The sequence below is a fragment of the Oncorhynchus mykiss genome, chromosome 11, assembly GCF_013265735.2.
Source record: "Oncorhynchus mykiss isolate Arlee chromosome 11, USDA_OmykA_1.1, whole genome shotgun sequence".
NCBI lineage: Eukaryota > Metazoa > Chordata > Actinopteri > Salmoniformes > Salmonidae > Oncorhynchus > Oncorhynchus mykiss.
The window spans coordinates 47,479,578-47,499,433 of NC_048575.1; the positions used below are offsets into that span (position 1 = coordinate 47,479,578).

A 19,856-nucleotide genomic window follows, 5' to 3' on the forward strand; every position below is an offset into this window, starting at 1 on the left:
CTTGTTGGTATTACGCCACCTGCAAGCTACTTATGACGGCTCAAGGGAATCATCTTCTGTCCATCCTTATCTACCAAAATGTCTAAAGAAAGGGAAGGTATTACAGTCTAGAATGTAGATATAGAGCAAAAAAAAAAACAGAATGTGATTAAACTATTTTGTGTGTACATTTTAGATAAAACATTTAGTAATTTAGCAGGTGCTCTAACCCAGAGCAACTTACAATCAGTGCATTCAACTAAGGTAGACCACACATGTGTATAACAATAATTGAAAGAAAAATCTAAATCGCTATATGCAAAATCAGGGGCTCGGATGGTCTTTACTGAGCGGCGGCTGCAATAGAGAGGCAGGGGAGGGGGCATCCCGATGAGCCTTTGTCGACGAGGAAATAGACCGCCAATGCCCTCTGTCCTATTGTTGAAGTTATTATGTGACTTGTTAAGCACATGTTCACTCCTAAACTTATTTAGCCTTGCCATAATTGCCTTAAGACATTTCATTTATTTAGCCTTGAATACTTATTGCCTCAAGACATTTCAGGTTTTAATTTTTGCATTCATTTGTAAACATAAAAAAAAAACATAATTCCACTTTGACATTATGGGGTATTGTGGTTACGCCAGGGACAACAACATCTAAATTTGATCCATTTTAAATTCAGGCTGTAAGACAACAGAATGTGGAAAAAGCAAAGGGGTATGAAGACACTGTACATACCCCACCCAGATGCCATGGATTACAGGCAAGGCGTCAATACAGGACTAAGATTTAATTCTACTACGCCGGCTCTGACGTTCTACAGATGTGGCAGTACTTGCAAACTATCATGGATTACAAAGGGAAACCCAGCCGCGAGCTGCCCAGTGACACAAGCCTACCAGATGAGCTAAATACCTTCTATGCTAGCTTTGAGGCAAGCAACACTGAATCATGTATGAGAGCACCAGCTGTTCCAGACGAATGTGTGATCTCGCTCTCCATAGCCGATGTGAGTAAGACCTTTAAACAGGATAACATTCGCAAGGCCGCGGGGACAGACAGAATACCAGGACATGTACTTAGATCATACACTGACCAGCTGGCAAGTGTCTTCACGGATATTTTCAACCTATCCCTGACCCGGTCTGCAAACCCAACTTTTTCAAGCCGACCACCATAGTCTCCCAATAACGCCAAGGTTACCTGCCTAAATCACTTGCCCCGTAGCATTCACATTTATAGCCATGAAATGCTTTGAAAGGTTGGTCAAATCAAATCAAACTTTATTTGCCACATGCGCTGAATACAACAAGTGTAGACTTTAACGTGAAATGCATACTTACAAGCCCTTAACCAACAGTGCAGTTCAAAAATAAGAAAATATTTACAACACCATCATCCCAGACACCCTGGACCCACTCCAATTCGCATACCGCCCCAACAGATCCACAGATGACGCAGTCTCTATTACCCTCCACACTGGCCTCACCCACCTGGACAAAAGGAATACCTTTGTAAGAATGCTGTTTATTGACTATAGCTCAGCATTTAACACCATAGTCCCTTCCAAGCTCATCACCAAGCTCAGGACCCTGGTACTGAACATCTACCACTGCAACTGGATCCTGGACTTCCTGACAGGACACTCCCTGGCGGTGAGGGTAGGCAACAACACATCCGCCATACTTACCATCAACATCAAATCAAATCAAATTTTATTTGTCACATACACATGGTTAGCAGATGTTAATGCGAGTGTAGCGAAATGCTTGTGCTTCTAGTTCCGACAATGCAGTAATAACAAGTAATCTAACTAACAATTCCAAAACTACTGTCTTGTACACAGTGTAAGGGGATAAAGAATATGTACATAAGGATATATGAATGAGTGATGGTACAGAGCAGCATAGGCAAGATACAGTAGATGGTATCGAGTACAGTATATACATATGAGATGAGTATGTAAACAAAGTGGCATAGTTAAAGTGGTTAGTGATACTTGTATTACATACATGTATTACACGTATGCATATGAGATGAATAATGTAGGGTAAGTAACATTATATAAGGTAGCATTGTTTAAGGTGGCTAGTGATATATTTACATCATTTCCCATCAATTCCCATTATTAAAGTGGCTGGAGTTGAGTCAGTGTCAGTGTGTTGGCAGCAGCCATGAAGCCCCTCAGGGGTGTATGCTTAGTCCTCTCCTGTACTCCCTGTTCACCCATGACTGTGTGGCCACGCACAACTCCAACATCATCAAGTTTGCTGACCGCAAGACAGAGGTAGGTCTGATCACCGTCGACAATGAGGCAGTCTTTAGGGAGGAGGTAAAAGACCTGGCATTGTGGTGCCAGGACAACAACGTCTCACTCAACGTCAGTAAGATAAAAGAGCTGATTGTGGACTACAGGAAATGGAAGGTCGAACAGGTCGAGAGCTTCAAGTTCCTCAGTGTCAATATCACTAAAGAACTATCATAGGCCACACACATTAACACAGTCATGAAGAGGGCATGGCAACGCCTCTTCCCCCTCAGGAGGCTGAAAAGATTTGTCAAGGGCCTTCAGATCCTCAAAAGGTTCTAAAGCTGGCCCATTGAGAGAATCTTGACTAGCTGCATCACCTCTTGTTACGTCAAATGCAAGGAACTGGATTGTGTTTACAGCATGAGTGGTCTCAAGTACAGTACCAGTCAAAAGTTTGGACACACCTAGTCATTGAAGGGTTTTTCTTTATTTTTACTATTTCTACATTGTAGAATAATAATGAAGACATCACAACTATGAAATAACAAATGGAATCATGTAGTAACCAAAATAGTGTGGGAACTACACATGCTGAAATAATCTGTTCACCTTCTCTGGGTCTCAAATCTGGACTCATCAGACTAAAGGACAGATTTCCACCGGTCTAATGTCCATTGTTCGTGTTTCTTGGCTCAAGCAAGTCTCTTCTTATTATTGGTGTCCTTTAGTAGTGGTTTCTTTGCAGCAATTCGACCACGAAGGCCTGATTCACAGTCTCCTCTGAAGGGTTGATGTTGAGATGTGTCCAGTTACTTGAACTCTGTGAAGCATTTATTTGGGCTGCAATTTCTGAGGCTGGTAACTTTAATGAACTTATCCTCTGCAGCAGAGGTAACTCTGGGTCTTCCTTTCCTGTGGCAGTCCTCATGAGAGCCAGTTTTATCATTGCACTTTATGGTTTTTGCGACTGCACTTGGGGAAACTTTCAAAGTTCTTGAAATGTTCCAGATTAACTGACCTTCATGTCTGAAATGAATGATGGACTGTTGTTTCTCTTTGCTTATTTGAGCTGTTCTTGCCATAATATGGACTTGGTCTTTACCAAATAGGGCAATATTCTGTGTACCACCCCTACCTTGTCACAACACAACTGATTGACTCAAACGCATTATGAAGGAAAGAAATTCCACAAATTAATTTTTAACAAGGCACACCTGTTAATTGAAATGCATTCCAGGTGACTACCTCCTGAAGCTGGTTGAGAGAATGGCAAGCGTGTGCAAAGATGTCATGAAGGCAAAGGGTGGCTACTTTGAAGAATCCTCAAATATAACATATATTTTTGATTTGTTTGGTCCATATGTTTTATTTCATAGTTTTGATGTCTTCACTATTATTCTACAATGTAGAAAATAGTCAAAATAAAGAAAAACATTTGAATGAGTAGGTGTGTCCAAACTTATGACTGGTACTATAGATGCGCTTGTTTTGAGATCAAAACGAGAGCTTCATGTAGCCAAGTGTGCACATTCTGTTCATGTCCTTTGCTAGTTAGTGAGTTATTAGCCCAGTTATAGATCATTTTAGTCAGCAATAGGGGAGTGATAATTTTTTTCTCCTAGAAGGCAGTGTTGTATTTTGAGACATGCTTGAACAAACTAAGTAGCCAATAGGCAGAGGATAGCATCATTTGTCTGATTCTCTGTAATAATGGCATAGAAATAATAATACATTTTATTTTGTAAAGTGGTTTCTTGCATCAAACAACACAACAACATTTCCAATGAACTCCTTGCCGGAAGGACAGGTGGATAACAGGTTAATGTCAAGCCCTGCATATTTTCTTCAAAGGTTTCATGGAATTTAGGCCTGCATTGAACACCACACATTGGCTGCTACTGTAGGCTGAATGAGAACAGCTATTTCCGCGTTCAAATGTTATGGTATGCCATTGCTTTTGATTGTAGGTCACTCTGGTATGCCTACATTATGATCAAGTAGCCTACATGGCCACTGTTTAAACTGTAACATAAAGCGGGTACAGCCTCAGTGTTCACAGTAAACGCATGCTGGAAGTTGCACAGAATTTTCACAATGTTAAAGTTTGCTCTCAGTAGACTTGAAATTCGCTGTGCCGAAAAAAATTAGAGGGAACATTGGTGGTAAGTCTAGAACCAACAGAACCCTGAACAGCTTCTACCCAGAAGCCATAAGATTGCTAAACAAGACTGCTAAATAGCTAATAAAATGTCTCACCCGTACTACCTGCATTGATCCTTTTATGCACTAACTCTATGCACAAACACTGGACACTCACACATACTTACACTGACACCACAACACACTTTCACACTCAACATATACTCACGGTCTATTATCTATCTTGTTGACTAGTTCACTTTACCCCTACCTATAAGTACATAGCTATCTCAATTACCTCATACCCCTGCACATCAACTCAGTACTGGTACTCCCTGTATATAGCCGTGCTATTTTTACTCAAGATTTTTGTTATTCACTGTGTATTTATGCCTTGTGTCATATCATTTGTATATATTTATCTTAACTCTGCATTGTTGGAAAAGGACATGTAAGTAAACATTTCACTTTTAGACTACACCGGTTGTTTTACGAAGCATGTGACTTTTCTTTTTGAGTGAATTGTGCAATACATTTTCTACTCTGAAAACTAGGATTTTCACACACAGTACCTCCATCTGCTGGCAAGACAGATGAACAACTGGCAGACATCTTCTTTGCGCCTGCATTTCAAAGACCAACCACAGAGGACAGGCCTACCACATAAAAAAAGTGATTTATCTTCCATGTATAATTAATTTCTCGTGGATAGACTACCTAAACTACCAAAGTACAACATTATAATGATTCCATAACTTTTTATGGTTAGTTACTCGTAGCAAAATTCTTGAAATGACAGAGGTTGGGAATCCCCATAGAGATAGAGGACTCATCTTTGTATCTGTGCCATTATAGCGTCTGTGACAGCATGGGCAGCACCATTGAGGCAATCTCCATTTTGATGTAGCACATTTTCTTCTTCACAATTGGCTGATCCCTCCTGATTACCCGGTTGGACATGACTCCAACAGGGTCACCAGGAGGCATTAGACAATGAAGTTGGAAGTCCCACCCAATTGACTACATTATAATGGTGGAAGCCCTCAATGGTGCTGTCCATGCTAATATGGCTTTTTGGCCACTAGAGGACTCTATCATTCTCTATGGGAATCTCATTATTTGTGATAAAGGCTAAAGTAGTACAGTGCCTTAATCACGAAGGTACTGACTATAAGTGTTTGTTCCTGTAGGCTACTGTTTAACAAAATACAGCTTACTCCACACAAGTTCACTCCACACCCACACAAATTATTTGCCTGGTTTGGGGTAAATTCAGCTTTCAATTCAGAAACAGAACTGAATTGAAATTCACTCCATGAATTGAAAATGACTAATAGTTTTCAACAAGGATTTTTCAGTTGGGTGAGGTAGGGCTGTAGCAGAGATCTCAGGCTCCGAACGCACACAGCCTTCTGCTCCATGATCTCCTCCAGTTTATGAACGTGACTCCCTAAAGTCCTGAATAATAGAGAGGGACCGGTGAGACAGACAGGGAAGGAAGTTGGATCAACAAATGGTAGACAGTCATGGAGAGCACTACTCTCAAACCAAGTGTCCTATTCAGCAACAATAATAGTAATTGCAATGAATCTAATGAATTCAATCCATGATTTACGAGCTAGTATATTTAATACTTGTATATACAAGGTGCTGAGTTCTCACCACGTCAGGCTGTTGGCACAGCAATGTTCCCTCTCTACGACACATAGACTATCTGCTTCAACTGCTCCCAATGGGTCTGGACAACACACCACCTGACAAACACCGAAGGGAGAAAGAGAGAGATAGAGAGAGAAGGAAAGAGGAAGAGATGGCAAGGGATAGAGCCAGGATGAGTAAGGGACCATAAACCTACACATTGTTCATGATACATAACAGAAAGACTTGAACTTACTGGACATGCTCCAGGGCTTCCCGAGTAGAGAAGGAGAGGGTGGCTGGGGGTCCAACGTGCTTTAACAGACCGTTTGCAACGACTGGACTGCTTGAACCGCTGAGATGGCATGGGGTGTGGCGATTAGGAGGAGTGTTTGAACTGGGCAACTGAGATTGGTCCTGCAAAATGTTAAATTGCACAGGGTTGTTCATTTGTTGGAGAATTTGTACACTAGGGATGGAGGAGTTGGGTGTATCCTGAAATGTGTGTTTAGTCGCGATGGGAGGCTTATGTGTATGTTGTGGTACATGGGTGGAAGGCAAAGGGTGTGATGTTTGTGTGTTGGGCTGGACTGGGCCTTGGGAGCACTTGGTTGTGTGTGTATTGGATACAGTGAGGTTGTGTGGTGAGTGGAAGTGTGGAGAAGGGCCAGGGGGACAGGTAGAGTCAGGAGCCTAGGACCTCCCTCCCTAACTGGGCTGGGGTTTTCAGGATTCCTCTTTGGTCTTGGACAGACACCAAGGAGACCACAGGGGCAGATGGTTTGGTCATAGCTGGACAGAACAGACAACACAAGAGAATTAGAGCAACATTTTACTTTTTTATTTTACACGCAATCCCCTAACAAAACCGCAATTCTCACAAATGAACAATGTCAATGAGTAGGTGGCAATTATTTACCGAGATATTAAGTAAACAATGCGGTGGGGGGGGGGGGGGGGGGGGGATTGCATTGCACAAGCTTGTGTATGTGACTCACCCATTCTCCAGAGAGGAGCAGCGTCCATCTTGGATCTCCTCTGATCCATGTGGCCTTCACCACTCTTCCCATCTATCACTAGAGTGGGTACTAGAGACTGGCCACCGTCCACCACCCCTTTTCCCTTTCCACCTTCCCTAGGCAGGACGGAGGGGGAGTAGGTGCTGTGTTGTACCTGCTGGCAGAGGAAGGAGTCTGTGGCTGCCAGCCTGTCTACCTGAAGCAAGGAAAGTGAGAGGGGATCCATGGTGCATCTAGATGAATCGCCCGAGGACACACACTGTGGTGGTGAAGAAAGGGGCATTTGAGCCACAACTCCAGAATTATTTTGGCTCTCAGGGGGAAGCCTTGTGGTGCCAACCGCTGCTCCCCTCCCTGTCTGCACAAAGGACAGAAGGGGGGTGGCAGGGTCTATAAGACGTAGCAGCTCAGCACCTGGTAGCGCTGTCCTCTTTCTGGGGCTCAGTGTTACTCCCTGCTGGCAGGGGCAAATGGGGACATTTTGGAAGTGTAGGCACAGGCCACTGGAGCTCTGGTTGATGTGCTTGGACTCCAGGGACAGGTCGTTGAGCTTGGCTGGGGGCGGGGGTGGAGAGAGGGGCCTCTCGGCCAGAGCGTGGTGGCTGCAGTGTCGGTAAAAGCTGTCGTTGTCACTGTTGCTGTCTGTGGAGCCGCGGGTGAAGTCATTAACGGCAACCTCTCCTTCCTCCTCTGTGCTCCATTCAGCCCCCAGCAGCATGTCCTCTTCTCCTCTCTCCTTGTGTTCCCCTGCCCACCCCCTCCTCTCAAATGCCCCACGGAGGCTAGATGTTAACCGTTCCTCCTCCCCAAGACGCAACACAGCCCCTGTCCACCTGCCGCCCTCTTCTGACTCGACCACTCTACACTCTGGCCATGCCCATTTCCCTCTCCTCTCCTCCTCCTTGGGTGACCCCCATTCGTCCCCACTCCCTCTCTCCACTCCTCCTCCTCCTGTCCCTCTGTCATCCAGCCTGCTGATGGTAGACAGCACTGATCCAGCCCCGGGGACGAGACACTTGAGGATGTGCTCTCCACTACCATCATTATCTCCTTCATTATCATCATCATTATCGCCATTGTGGCAGTGGCTCTGAGACGTGTTGTTAGAGAGGTGACTCTGTCCCCTCCCCTTTGCCTCCACTGTGACCCCTGCGGTCCCTTCCCCCCGGAGCGGGAGGTGGTCTCCCCCGGCCCCAGCAGTGGCCCTGTACCCAGCCAGCAGCTCCTCCACACCGCGGCAGACAGACGGAGAGGCAGGCAGAGGCTGCTGGAGCCACTGCATCTGCTGCAGCTGCTGGTGGTATCTTCTCAAATGCCTCTCTCTTTCCTTCTCGCTCTCCCGCTCCCTTGGCATCTCAGTTTCTCTCTCCCTTTCCCATTCTGTACTAGTCCTCCTATCTCTCTCCCTGACCTCTCCCAACTCTCTCTGTCCCTCAGCCGTCTTCTCTCTCTCCCTCTCCCCCACAATTCGGTCCTGCTCTATCCATCTCCTGCCCTCTCCCTCTCCTTTACTCGCAGTAGTCCTCTGCCTCTCTTCTCCTCTGAGACAGGAAGCAGCAGCTGCCCTCTTACCTATGGCCATCTGGCTTGTAGTGGCTCTTCCTTCTCTGGGTATTTCACAAAGGGTTGTCCTCCCCTCTCCCATTCGCTGTCTCGTCACCCAAGCCACCCCATGGTCCTGTTCCATGTTGGAATCATCTGTCTTCTCACGTTCCTTTCTGTGCCCTTTCTTTTCCACCTCCCTCTCGCTATTCCTCTCCCTCTCTCCCACTCCCTCACTCCTCCTGCGCCTCCAAAGCCCCCGGCCCAGTGAGCCCCTCACAGGTGTGGTGTGCTCCAAACAGAGGTCTTCTCTCCCCCTCCCAAAGCCCTCCCCCGCCCCCTGGCCCTTTGGTGTGGAGCAGAGCAGAGCTCCCCCTGGGGCTAACCTCCTAACAGCGGTGCCAGTCACATTTGGGGCCTCCCTGTGTCCCCCCAACTTCACCCCTTTTAGGGGACTTTTCCCCCTGCTGGCACTAGTACCAATGCTGCTAGTCTGATCATGTTCCGGGGATGGGGACGGGGTGACTGTGGGCCGTCTTCTCCCCCCTCCCCCCCTCAGCTCCTTCACCCTGTAGAGCCAATAGGACATGATATATCACAGGCCAATTAATCAATGACGTCAAAACTGTTGAGTCGGAGTGTGTGCTCTCACATGACCTACGTAATACGCAACACTCACCGGTCAGCGTATCTCAGCGTATTGAGTGTGTGTTTGGTTGCTAGGTGACTGGGGGAAACGTTTGCAATCATACATGTCTTTGAATCACCAACAAAGGAGTCCTTCAAAACCTATACAGACAACAAGGTAAACAGAGTTTGAACAAAGTGGTACTGACCCAAATTATATCATTCCCTGTGGACAACACAGTCGAAGCACAAACCTGGTGTGGAGTTGCTCAGATGTGTTGTTGAGAGTTGAACCCGTGAACCTTTGCAATGTGTGTGTGAGATTCTTTACCTGCGTGAGCTTGCTCTGTCTGAACGGTGTGTGTGACTGCTCTTGGTCCAGAGAACGGATACATTCTTTCAGCTGAAACAAATAGGCTACATGTTAACAGCAATCCCGTTTTATGTGTGTGTGAAAATGAACAATAAAGTATTGTATTGTATCCTGTTGTGTGTGTGTTGCGCTCACTGCCAGTAGACTCTGGTTGATCTCTGCCCCCTCCATGCGACTCAGTCTGTCTGGGTCTCTGGAGTCTGCTGCTCTCTCACTCCCAGCCAGATCCACAAATGACATCCTACACAACACAGTGTGGGACACATCTGGTCCGATTACTTTTAATTTAATGTCACATAAACTATGCTACAAAGCTACTGAATTGCGCACGCACGCACGCACACACACACACACACACACACACACACACACACAAACAAATACACACTGTGTACTGTAGCTAATCATACATAAAATAACACATTCAATCTCAGGTATATTGCTGAATATGTGTTATATTTGAGATTATAAACTGTGTCTGAATTGCAATGTGCAAACTCCATATACCTGGTTGATCATTTTCTATATATCACTCTCAAAACAAAAATATGGGAATTAGTTTTGCTACCTGGAACTAATTTGGTGACTTTGTCCTATAAGTTATTATAACGTGACACTGACCTGCCAGTGGCCTGATGGCCAGAGTCTCTGAGCTGTATCTGGAGCAGAGCGTGGGAGCGGGATGACACTGGGTTGACTCCACTTACCCCCTGGGTGCGCTCCCCTGTACCCCACAAGATCACCTGGAAGGCGGAGAGAGGAAAAGGTGGGGAGGATGAATGAGGAGGGGTGGAGGCAGGAGAAGGTGGGGACGATGAATGAGGAGGTGTGGAGGCAGGAGAAGGTGGGGAGGATGAATGAGGAGGGGTGGAGGCAGGAGAAGGTGGGGAGGATGAATGAGGAGGGGTGGAGGCAGGAGAAGGTGGGGAGGATGAATGAGGAGGGGTGGAGGCAGGAGAAGGTGGGGAGGATGAATGAGGAGGGGTGGAGGCAGGAGAAGGTGGGGAGGATGAATGAGGAGGGGTGGAGGCAGGAGAAGGTGGGGAGGATGAATGAGGAGGGGTGGAGGCAGGAGAAGGTGGGGAGGATGAATGAGGAGGGGTGGAGGCAGTAGAAGCGATGAAAGGAGGATGGAATGAAGAAGGGAAATAAATCAAAACAGCAAGACAGGGAGGTATAACAGACGAGAATAGGAAGAATGAGAAGAGAGGAATACAAGTCTCACCTCTAGCAATGAGTTGACAGACTCCACTTTGACCTCTCTTAGCCCTGCTATCTGAACCACTTGGTGCCCATCCTCCCTTGCAAACAAGCTGCATAGAGAAGACACAGATGTCATTATAAAGAGACCAATCAGAGGTTTACTGGTTCACTTATTTCCTGAGTGGTTCACTGAGTAGTTCACTGGTTCTGTGGTTCGCTGAGTGGTTCACTGAGTGGTTGTGGTTCAACTGGTTCACTGGCTCAATGTTATTATGAAGGAACCAATCAGAGAGCATGGTTATGACCATGTCATTGTGAAGGGACTAGAGGTCGATCGATTAATCGGCATGGCCGATTAATTAGGTCCGATTTAAATTTTTCATAACAATCGGTAATCTGCATTTTTGGACGCCGATTATGGCCGATTACATTGCACTCCATGAGGAGACTGCGTGGCAGGCTGACCACCTGTTACGTGAGTGCAGCAAGGAGCGAAGGTAAGTTGCTAGCTAGCAGGTAAAAAACAATCAATCTTAACATAATCACTAGTTAACTACACATGGTTGATGGTTAACTAGCTTGTCCTGCGTTGCATATAATCAATGCAGTGCCTGTTAATTTATCATCGAATCACTGCCTACTTCGCCAATGTCTACCGAAGTCGGCTCCTCTCCTTGTTCGGTCGGTGTTCTGCGGTCGACGTCACCGGTCTTCTAGCCATCATCGATCTATTTTTCATGTTCCATTTGTTTTGTCTGTTTTTTTTCAACCTAATTGGGATCAGGTTGAAAAATCATAATCGGTCGACCTCGAGAATGGACCAATCAGAGAGCAGGGTTATGTTCAGTGATGCATCATAATTCCTATAATAACTACAACCTAAAACTTCTTAACTGGGAATATTGAAGAACTGGGAATATTGAACCACCAGCTTTTCATATGTTCTCATGTTCTGAGCAAGGAACTTAAACATCAGCTTTTTTAAATGGCACATATTCTACTTTTACTTTCTTCTCCAACCCTGTGTTTTTGCATTATTTAAACCAAATTGAGCATGTTTCATTATTTATTTGAGACTTAATAGATTTTATTTATGTATTATATGAAGTTAAAATAAGTGTTCATTGTTCATTCAGTATTGTTGTAATTGTCATTATTACATATATATATATATATATATATATATATATATATATATATATATATATATATATATTGGGATAAGGTTGAAAAATCATAATTGGTCGACCTCGAGAATGGACCAATCAGAGAGCAGGGTTATGTTCAGTGATGTAGTCAATTTACTAAACCTCGAGTGCGAGTCGAGTCCCAAGCCTCTAGTGTTCGAGTCAGAGTCCAAGTTAGAGTGTTACATTATGAAATATTTTCTGAAAACAAAGTCACAACTACTGGTCGAGATAAGTCAGTCCTGAACTTGAGTACATACACAATCACACACGCACCGTTTTCTACGGTCCAACAAGTCGTAGAGCTGGCCACAGTAGATCTCAAAGAAGCTGACATTGACATAGACGTGGGATGTGAGTGCAGAGTTGCCACAGTCCTGGGTGGAGTGCAGCTGGGTAAATATGTCCCTGGCAGCCAGAGCGTATAGCCCCTGTCTCTGAGGAGGACAACCCAGCATGGTGTGTGTCTTCCCTGCTCCCGTCTGGCCGTATGCAAAACAAGTGGCCTTGCCTCTGCCAACGTACATACAGACAGAACTAGGTCACACAATATCCCATTACAAATCAAATCTAATTTTATGTGTCACATGCTTCATAAACAACAGGTGTAGACTAACAGTGAAATTCTTACTTACGGGGCCCTTCCCAACAATGCAGAGAGAAAAAAATAGAGAAATAGTCGAAGAAACAGAAAAATAGACAAATAATAACACAATCAGTACTGAGTCGATGCGCAGGGGTACGAGGTAATTTAGATAGATATGTACAGTTGAAGTCTGAAGTTTACATACACCTCAGCCAAATACATTTAAACTCCGTTTTTCACAATTCCAGACATTTAGTCCTAGTAAAAATTCCGTCTTAGGTCAGTTAGGATCACCACATTATTTTAAGAATGTCAAATGCCAGAATAATATTAGAGAGAATGATTTATTTCAGCTTTTACAGTGCCTTGCGAAAGTATTCGGCCCCCTTGAACTTTGCGACCTTTTGAATCGACCTGAATCCAATCGAGAATCTGTGGAAAGAACTGAAAACTGCTGTTCACAAATGCTCTCCATCCAACCTCACTGAGCTTGAGGTGTTTTGCAAGGAGGAATGGGAAAAAAATGCAGTCTCTCGATGTGCAAAACTGATAGAGATATACCCTAAGTGACTTACAGCTGTAATCGCAGCAAAAGGTGGCGCTACAAAGTATTAACTTAAGGGGGCTAAATAATTTTGCACGCCCAATTTTTCAGTTTTTGATTTGTTAAAAAAGTTTGAAATATCCAATAAATGTCGTTCCACTTCATGATTGTGTCCCACTTGTTGTTGATTCTTCACAAAAAAAATACAGTTTTATATCTTTATGTTTGAAGCCTGAAATGTGGCAAAAGGTCGCAAAGTTCAAGGGGGCCGAATACTTTCGCAAGGCACTGTATTTCTTTCATCACTTTCCCAGTGGGTCAGAAGTTTACATACTTTTGCATACTTGCGTACTATTGTTTGTACAGATGAACGTGGTACCTTCAGGCATTTGGAAATTGCTCCCAAGTATGAACCAGACTTGAGGAGGTCTACAATTTATTTTGTGAGGTCTTGGCTGATTTATTTTGATTTTCCCATGATGTCAAGCAAAGAGGCACTGAGTTTGAAGGTAGGCCTTGATATACAGCCACAGGTACACCTCCAATTGACTCAAATTATGTAAATTAGCCTATCAGAAGCTTCTTAAGCCATGACATAATACTCTGGAATTTTGCAAGCTGTTTAAAGGCACAGTCAACTTAGTGTATGTAAACCTCTGACCCACTGGAATTGTGATACAGTGAATTATAAGTGAAATAATCTGTCTGTAAACAATTGTCGGAAAAAATACTTGTGTCATGCACACAGTAGATGTCCTAACCGACTTGCTATAGTCGGTTAGGATATCTACTTTTGCTATAACAAAACTATAGTTTGTTAACAAGAACAACAACCTACGTGTATGTAAACTTCCGACTTCAACTGTAAACCTAGGTCAGAATAAAGGGACTAGGCAACGGGATCGATAATAAACAGTAACCTCAGCGTATGTGATGAGTCAAAAGAGATTATTGCAAAAAGGGTCAGTGCAGATATTACAGATAGATATTGCTTAACTATTTAACTAACTATTAGCAGTCTTATAGCCTGGGGGTAGAAGCTGTTCAGGGTCCTGTTGGTTCCAGACTTGGTCATAGGTACTACTTGCCGTGTGGTAGCAGAGAAAACAGTCTGTGACTTGGATGGCTGAAGTCTTTGACAATTTTTAGGGCCTTCCTCTAACACCGCCTGGTATAGAGTTGCTGGACGGCAGGGAGCTCGGCCCCAGTGGTGTACTCAGGGTTCTTACAGACAGCGGCAAGTCATATTCAAGGACCATTCATTTTGTATTAGTTCATATTATGCAATTGTTTCTAGTCGCCAACAGATGGCAGTATATCGCCACAATCTCATGAAAGAAAAATACGTATTTACTACATACATAGGCGGTAAGTCAGTACTGATGATTTTGTCGTTTGAATAGCAGAGTTTCGGGACATGCTACTGGTGAACACACATTTCCTATTCACATTACTCCACAACTCCAGCTTAATGACTGGGTGGGTTGTGTGAGGGAAACGGAACGGCCACCAGAAAGGGCATGAGCACGGCTGCCGCTTGATAAGGCGGAATATAGCCGGCGCCCTGTGAATGAAAAGCTCTGGATGTTGTTGCAGAGAAAAAGTCACCTAATGTAGAACTGGCGCCAGTGCAGGATGCAGCGTTGTGTCTTTCCCCCTTCGTGTGGCTCTTCAGGGCCGATTCACTCAGTCTGACGCATTTATTTGCACCTTACATGGTGTGGGTTGGTTGGGTCCAGTGATGTAGTGGTAAAAAAAGGTGAGTAAACTATGCTTAGCAAAAATATAAAACGCAACATGTATTGTGTTGGTCCCATGTTTCATGAGCTGAAATAAAAGAGCCCATAAGTGTTCCATGTGCACAAAAGTCAAGTTTGAATCTACATTTTCCCGGCAGTTTAGCTATCGATGTGATGTTTGGCGGCGCCTAATCAGTCAGTTCTGTACCTACCTGGCCGAGTGGCAGTGAGGGTGGAATGAGCGAGCTCGCCTGGCAACCACAGCACGAAACACGTGAGGCAATAAAACTCAGTAGTCTGCATGGAAATTAATTTGCAAGACCAATACATTATCTGTTCTCCTCTCATTTTAATTCAAGTACTTTTCAAGTACCAACCTGAGAACATGTCTGCTTTTTAAGGTATTCCAGTACTTGAATTTCAGAGTGCCAAATTCAAGTACTTTAAGAACATCAAGCAGTTTGTGAGAACCCTGTGTCCTGGGCGTACGCACTACTCTTTGTAGCGCCTTGCGTTCAGATGCCAAGCAGGGGAATATGGCTAACACCGACAGACTTTTCTTATCGGAGTCCCTCCCCGTTTTCTTTTGTTTAGAACCCAATGAACACAACACAAGGTTCCTTACCCGTTGAGGACATGCTGTATCAGCGGAAAGGCTGTTTTCAGGTACACGTCCACATTGGAGCTCTCTTCCCCAAACACCTCATCATAATTAAACCTGTGCTGTGGAGGGGACCAGAGAAGAGTGCAGACACACACACAGATCAACACTGTGTTACAAGGAACAGGGGGCCTGAAGCTATATGAATTATATTTATGTACCTTAACTTGGGTTGCAAAGGGTAGGAAACTTTACAGGAACTTTACGGAAATTTCCCATTGAAGTTAAGCCCTGGAATTTAGGGAATTTTGCTTAAATTCATCAAAAAAGTTAGCTTATAACAGTTTAGGGTAGACTAAAACTGAAATACATCAAAAAGCCTGAAGACTTCTGCCTGAAGCCCATACACGCCACAGCGTACATGTTGGACCCCAAGCATGCTGACAAGAGCATCCTGTCTGGTGCAGAGATCAACAAGGCCTATGGTGTCATCACTTGGCCTGGATGAGGGCAAGGTTCTTGGCAGTCTGGCGAAGTACACTTCCAAGCAAGGGCTTTGGGATGGAGATGCAATATGGCAGTCGTGCCAACAAATTTCATCAGCCACCTGGTGGAAGGGACTTTGTTGATCTGAGGCTCTTTCCCCTGTTGCCTCCATCATCCTCCAAATCCCACCAACATCAGCCGCCTCCGAGCTCAACTGGTGCTTGTTTGGGAACACACACACCAAAGCACACAACAGGCTGACCAATACAAGGGTTGAAAAATTGGTGGCATTCCGGGAAAATCTGAGGCTTTTTTTTTACATTGAGGAGGTCCAGGGAGAAGACATGAAAGCCTGAGACGAAGACAACCAAATGCTTTAGTTTCTAGAATATTATTTTACAGATTTATGTTGCAAATGTTTTTGGGAGATGCAATGGATCATTGGGGATCATTCAATATTCCCTTTCTTTTGTTGTTCAGTGAAATCATCCCATGTGAAAAGTCAACTCGTTAAATTAAAGTTCAATCCGTAACTAAATTGTTTTTTAAATTTCTACTGGAAGGATTTAATAATTTGCAATTATGATAAGGTAAAAGGTTTATGTTTCTGTTTCCATATGATATGGTAAATATATCCAATGCAAAATACATCTACATTTAAATGGTATTCATATTAATTTGCATATATTTCCTTTAATTCCCATATATTCCAGTTAATTCCCATATATTCCCACAGAAAGTTTTCACCTCTGAATATTCCCCAAAATGTGCAACCCTAGCCTTGTACACAGTACATCCAAACATACAGATATAAGATCTTAATTTGATCACTCTTTTTGTTGCTGAGAATTTTCCTGCACATCAGGAAATGCAAGCTTGTAGTGTATTTGCGTTTTAAAAAGGCTTCTAAAGTTTGTAATTTCTGAAATTCAGACTTGACTTACCCTAACGAAAAATGTATCAATGTAAATGAACTATTATCCACATAGTAATTCACATTTCCTGTTGTTGCAGGATAATTTTTCTTCTGTAGCAAACTGGCCCAAATTTAAGATCCTACATCTGTATAATATACAAACATACATAATGTCTCCTTTATTGTACCTATATACTGTATATTCACGGTCTGTACTGTATACATTGCTATATTCAAGTCTTGCTAGACTCTGTCCTCTGTGACTGTGTGATGTAGCCTGAGTGTACTGTACATTAGAGTTCTGCTACCCAACCCGAGCCCGACAGGCCCCACATTATACATCGGGTTACGGCCACGTAGGACCTGTTTCTTCATCAATAACCAGGTTATGGGTAGGGCTCGGTATTACTAAATTGATCAATAAAATGTTGAAGATGAGCCATTTGCGCGTGCTCTGCTGCGCAGTACAGTCATATCTGACTAAGATCATAACGTGGCGTCAGAAGTGCTTCAACCCTGTCAAATTTAAGACTGGAGAGATTATTTTGCCAAAATTATAATTCTCATTGAGTTTTGTCTGAGTTTAGAGTGACGAAAAGTATCTAACAGCTCTCTCATGTCTCTTCATTGAACAGAGCAGCCCAAGCGGAGCCGTTGCTATGGATACTCACAGAGTCAGAGCACCATAAGCAGAGTGCATGCAGAGTGTGCTGCACGCAGGGAGTGAGTGAGAAAGAGGAGCAGCTAATGGATTTACTAACAGGGGAAGTTATTTCTGGTTTCGGGCAGGGCCGGGCCTTAAATTTAGCAGAAGCAATCGAGCCTGGGTAGGGTAGGGCCTGAGCGTCACCAGCATGGGTAGAAGCTCGACTTTAAATTCAAGCCTGTGCAGGGCTCTACTGGACCTGGTACCTACTTGGAGTATGTACTGGGTCAGGTCCACTGCCTCTTTGCTCTCATGGACCACCACAGAATCTCCATCATGGGCTGTGACCACGTCTGCCTCCCCTCTCCTGTTCTCAGCATTGGTCAGGGGCCTCTTCCTCACACACACACTGATCCTCTGCTCACCTGCCTCCCTACAACACACACACACACACACACACACAAGCACAAATTACAGGCATTTTGAACAACAGTATAATTAATAAGAGAGAGTTACCTTTTCCAACTAACCAAGTGTGAGGAACAGTTATTTGTAGAATGAAAATAAGGAAATAGGAAAACAGATGAAAGGAGAGACAGCAGCAGACCAGAGACGACCAGCCTAGTGACCCATACACTATCAACAACAGCATTATACACAATTGACACATAATACAACTTACTTTCTGGTTGACACCGGGCTACTCAGGGGCAGACCATAGTTGCAGCCAATAGTTCTCCTCGATGTGTACATGTATGTGGGCTCATCCGTCCTCCTGGATGTCCCATCCGTCCTCCTGGATGTCCCATCCGCCTCCCGGCGCACCTCAGGTCTTGGCCCGCTGCCGATGGTCGTCCCCTCCTTGTAAATGCAGACGCCCTGACGCTGGGTCACTTTGCTGTTGCTCCTGTGCACTGTGGTCCGTCTGACAGTCTGCTTGTGAGGACAGCTACGCATCGGCGTCCCACTGATCTGGGTTTTGTGTATGGGTGACCCTCTGCTGAGGTCGCAGCGTGGTTGGGGTTTAACCCCTGTGTTCGGGCTCGGGAAGGGGTGGACACCAGCCCCCCTGTGACTGTCATAGTCACTGAGCCATCCGCGTTTGGGCTCGCTCGACCTACCATCACCATCAAAATCTAGCTGCCTGCATGCGGGGACTTTGCTGCCTGAAGTGAAAGTCTTTCTTGTTATCACAACTCTATCGTCATCGTGGCCCCCATGGTCTTCCTCTTCCTCCAGAGACTTGACCAGCTGTACCAGATGGAAAAGCCGGGCACGGTCCCCCATGCTGTGGACCCCCACGCTCGAGTAGTCGCCCATGGTGAGCAAAGACAGGTGTCCAGCGCGTCTCAGTCCCATGGCGGTAAAACAAGGGTAGTGACGCTGAAGCCCGACCTCGCGCAGGCACTCGTACAGGCATGATGTCATCGCCTCAACTAGTTCGTTCTCACCTCTGGCATGTGTGCGCAATCCCTGTGAGGGAATGAGCGGTGGTCATTCCATTTGGTTAATGTTGGAGCGTGCTGTCCCCAAGGCAGCGCAACCAAATAGACCTTCAGTAGCCTTGTTTACAAATGTATAAACCGGTGGCACATTACAAGACAACTCCCTTGCTTACACCTTGCCTTCCTCTGTGCTTTTTGTTGATGAACGATAGCCTACTCTTGTGGCTGGGTGTGCTGCATGCTTTGGTGCTGAAACTTGACACTGCTGATGGTGGCACTATGTCACACATTGCAGTGTAGCAAATATGATAAATATAGATGAGCCAACAGAACAACAGCTGTCATAGCTTTACAGTTATGTTGCCAGCTGCAGTGTTCTGGCAGTTGTGAAAGACCATGTCATGAAAACTCTTGAATTTGGAATAGGAATTCACTGGGATATTGTTGAGGACCCAGGAGAGGAAAATGCTGTAAACATTTAAATAATAATTTTGTCTCTCACCTCACCTGGCTACATTATATAAGTTAACCTTCTTGCAAGTGTGCTGGCTGTAGTTTTTACAAAGCAAGGTGAGGTGCCAAGCAAGTAGGTTAGTCCAAAAGTGCCCACATCACTCACCAATGTTCGAACTTCGAAGTTAGTCTCCTCTTCGGGAAGATTAACTGACCAAACGAGCTCTCTGTCTCGTGTATCAACGCTAAGAAACTAACATACGGGTATGCACTACATTTTTAAACAGTGGAAATCTCCTTCCCACTGTTTCCATACACAAAAAGCATCTCCATAACGACGGTTTGAGTTAGCGCATTTCTTCCCGCTGTAAACTTAGACCAATGAGCATTCTGCTGCTGCATGTGCATTGAGTTGAGAAAGGCAGAAAGGGCAGAATTAGTTTGCTTTGTGCGCCGGCTGCTGGCGAATCGGAATATTC

At 44.7% G+C, this 19,856-nt stretch overlaps 1 protein-coding gene across 1 annotated transcript; it reads right to left on the minus strand.

Moving 5' to 3' along the window:
* Positions 1-3,953: 3,953 nt before the first annotated feature.
* LOC110535034 (kinesin-like protein KIF24) lies at positions 3,954-19,688 on the minus strand. Its single transcript, XM_036935615.1, has 13 exons — positions 18,162-19,688; positions 17,750-17,912; positions 15,456-15,553; positions 12,238-12,474; positions 10,797-10,884; positions 10,193-10,314; positions 9,707-9,812; positions 9,530-9,601; positions 9,251-9,360; positions 7,009-9,140; positions 6,267-6,802; positions 6,035-6,126; positions 3,954-5,830 (listed from the first exon to the last, which is right to left on the minus strand). Exons 1-11 carry the CDS (start codon positions 18,905-18,907, stop codon positions 6,696-6,698), a joined length of 3,981 nt encoding a protein of 1,326 aa, XP_036791510.1. The 5' UTR covers positions 18,908-19,688; the 3' UTR covers positions 3,954-5,830; positions 6,035-6,126; positions 6,267-6,695.
* Positions 19,689-19,856: the final 168 nt, after the last annotated feature.

Bases quoted from the DNA above. Each gene is read 5' to 3' on its own strand.
- LOC110535034 (XM_036935615.1), bottom strand. From the start codon at position 18,907: ATGACATCATGCCTGTACGAGTGCCTGCGCGAGGTCGGGCTTCAGCGT. The intron at 15,554-17,749 runs GTAGGTACCAGG...TCCCCTCCACAG, and splicing joins TGACCCAGTACATACTCCAA to CACAGGTTTAATTATGATGA. The intron at 10,885-12,237 runs GTGCGTGTGTGA...TTCTCTATGCAG, and splicing joins TTGTTGGACCGTAGAAAACG to CTTGTTTGCAAGGGAGGATG.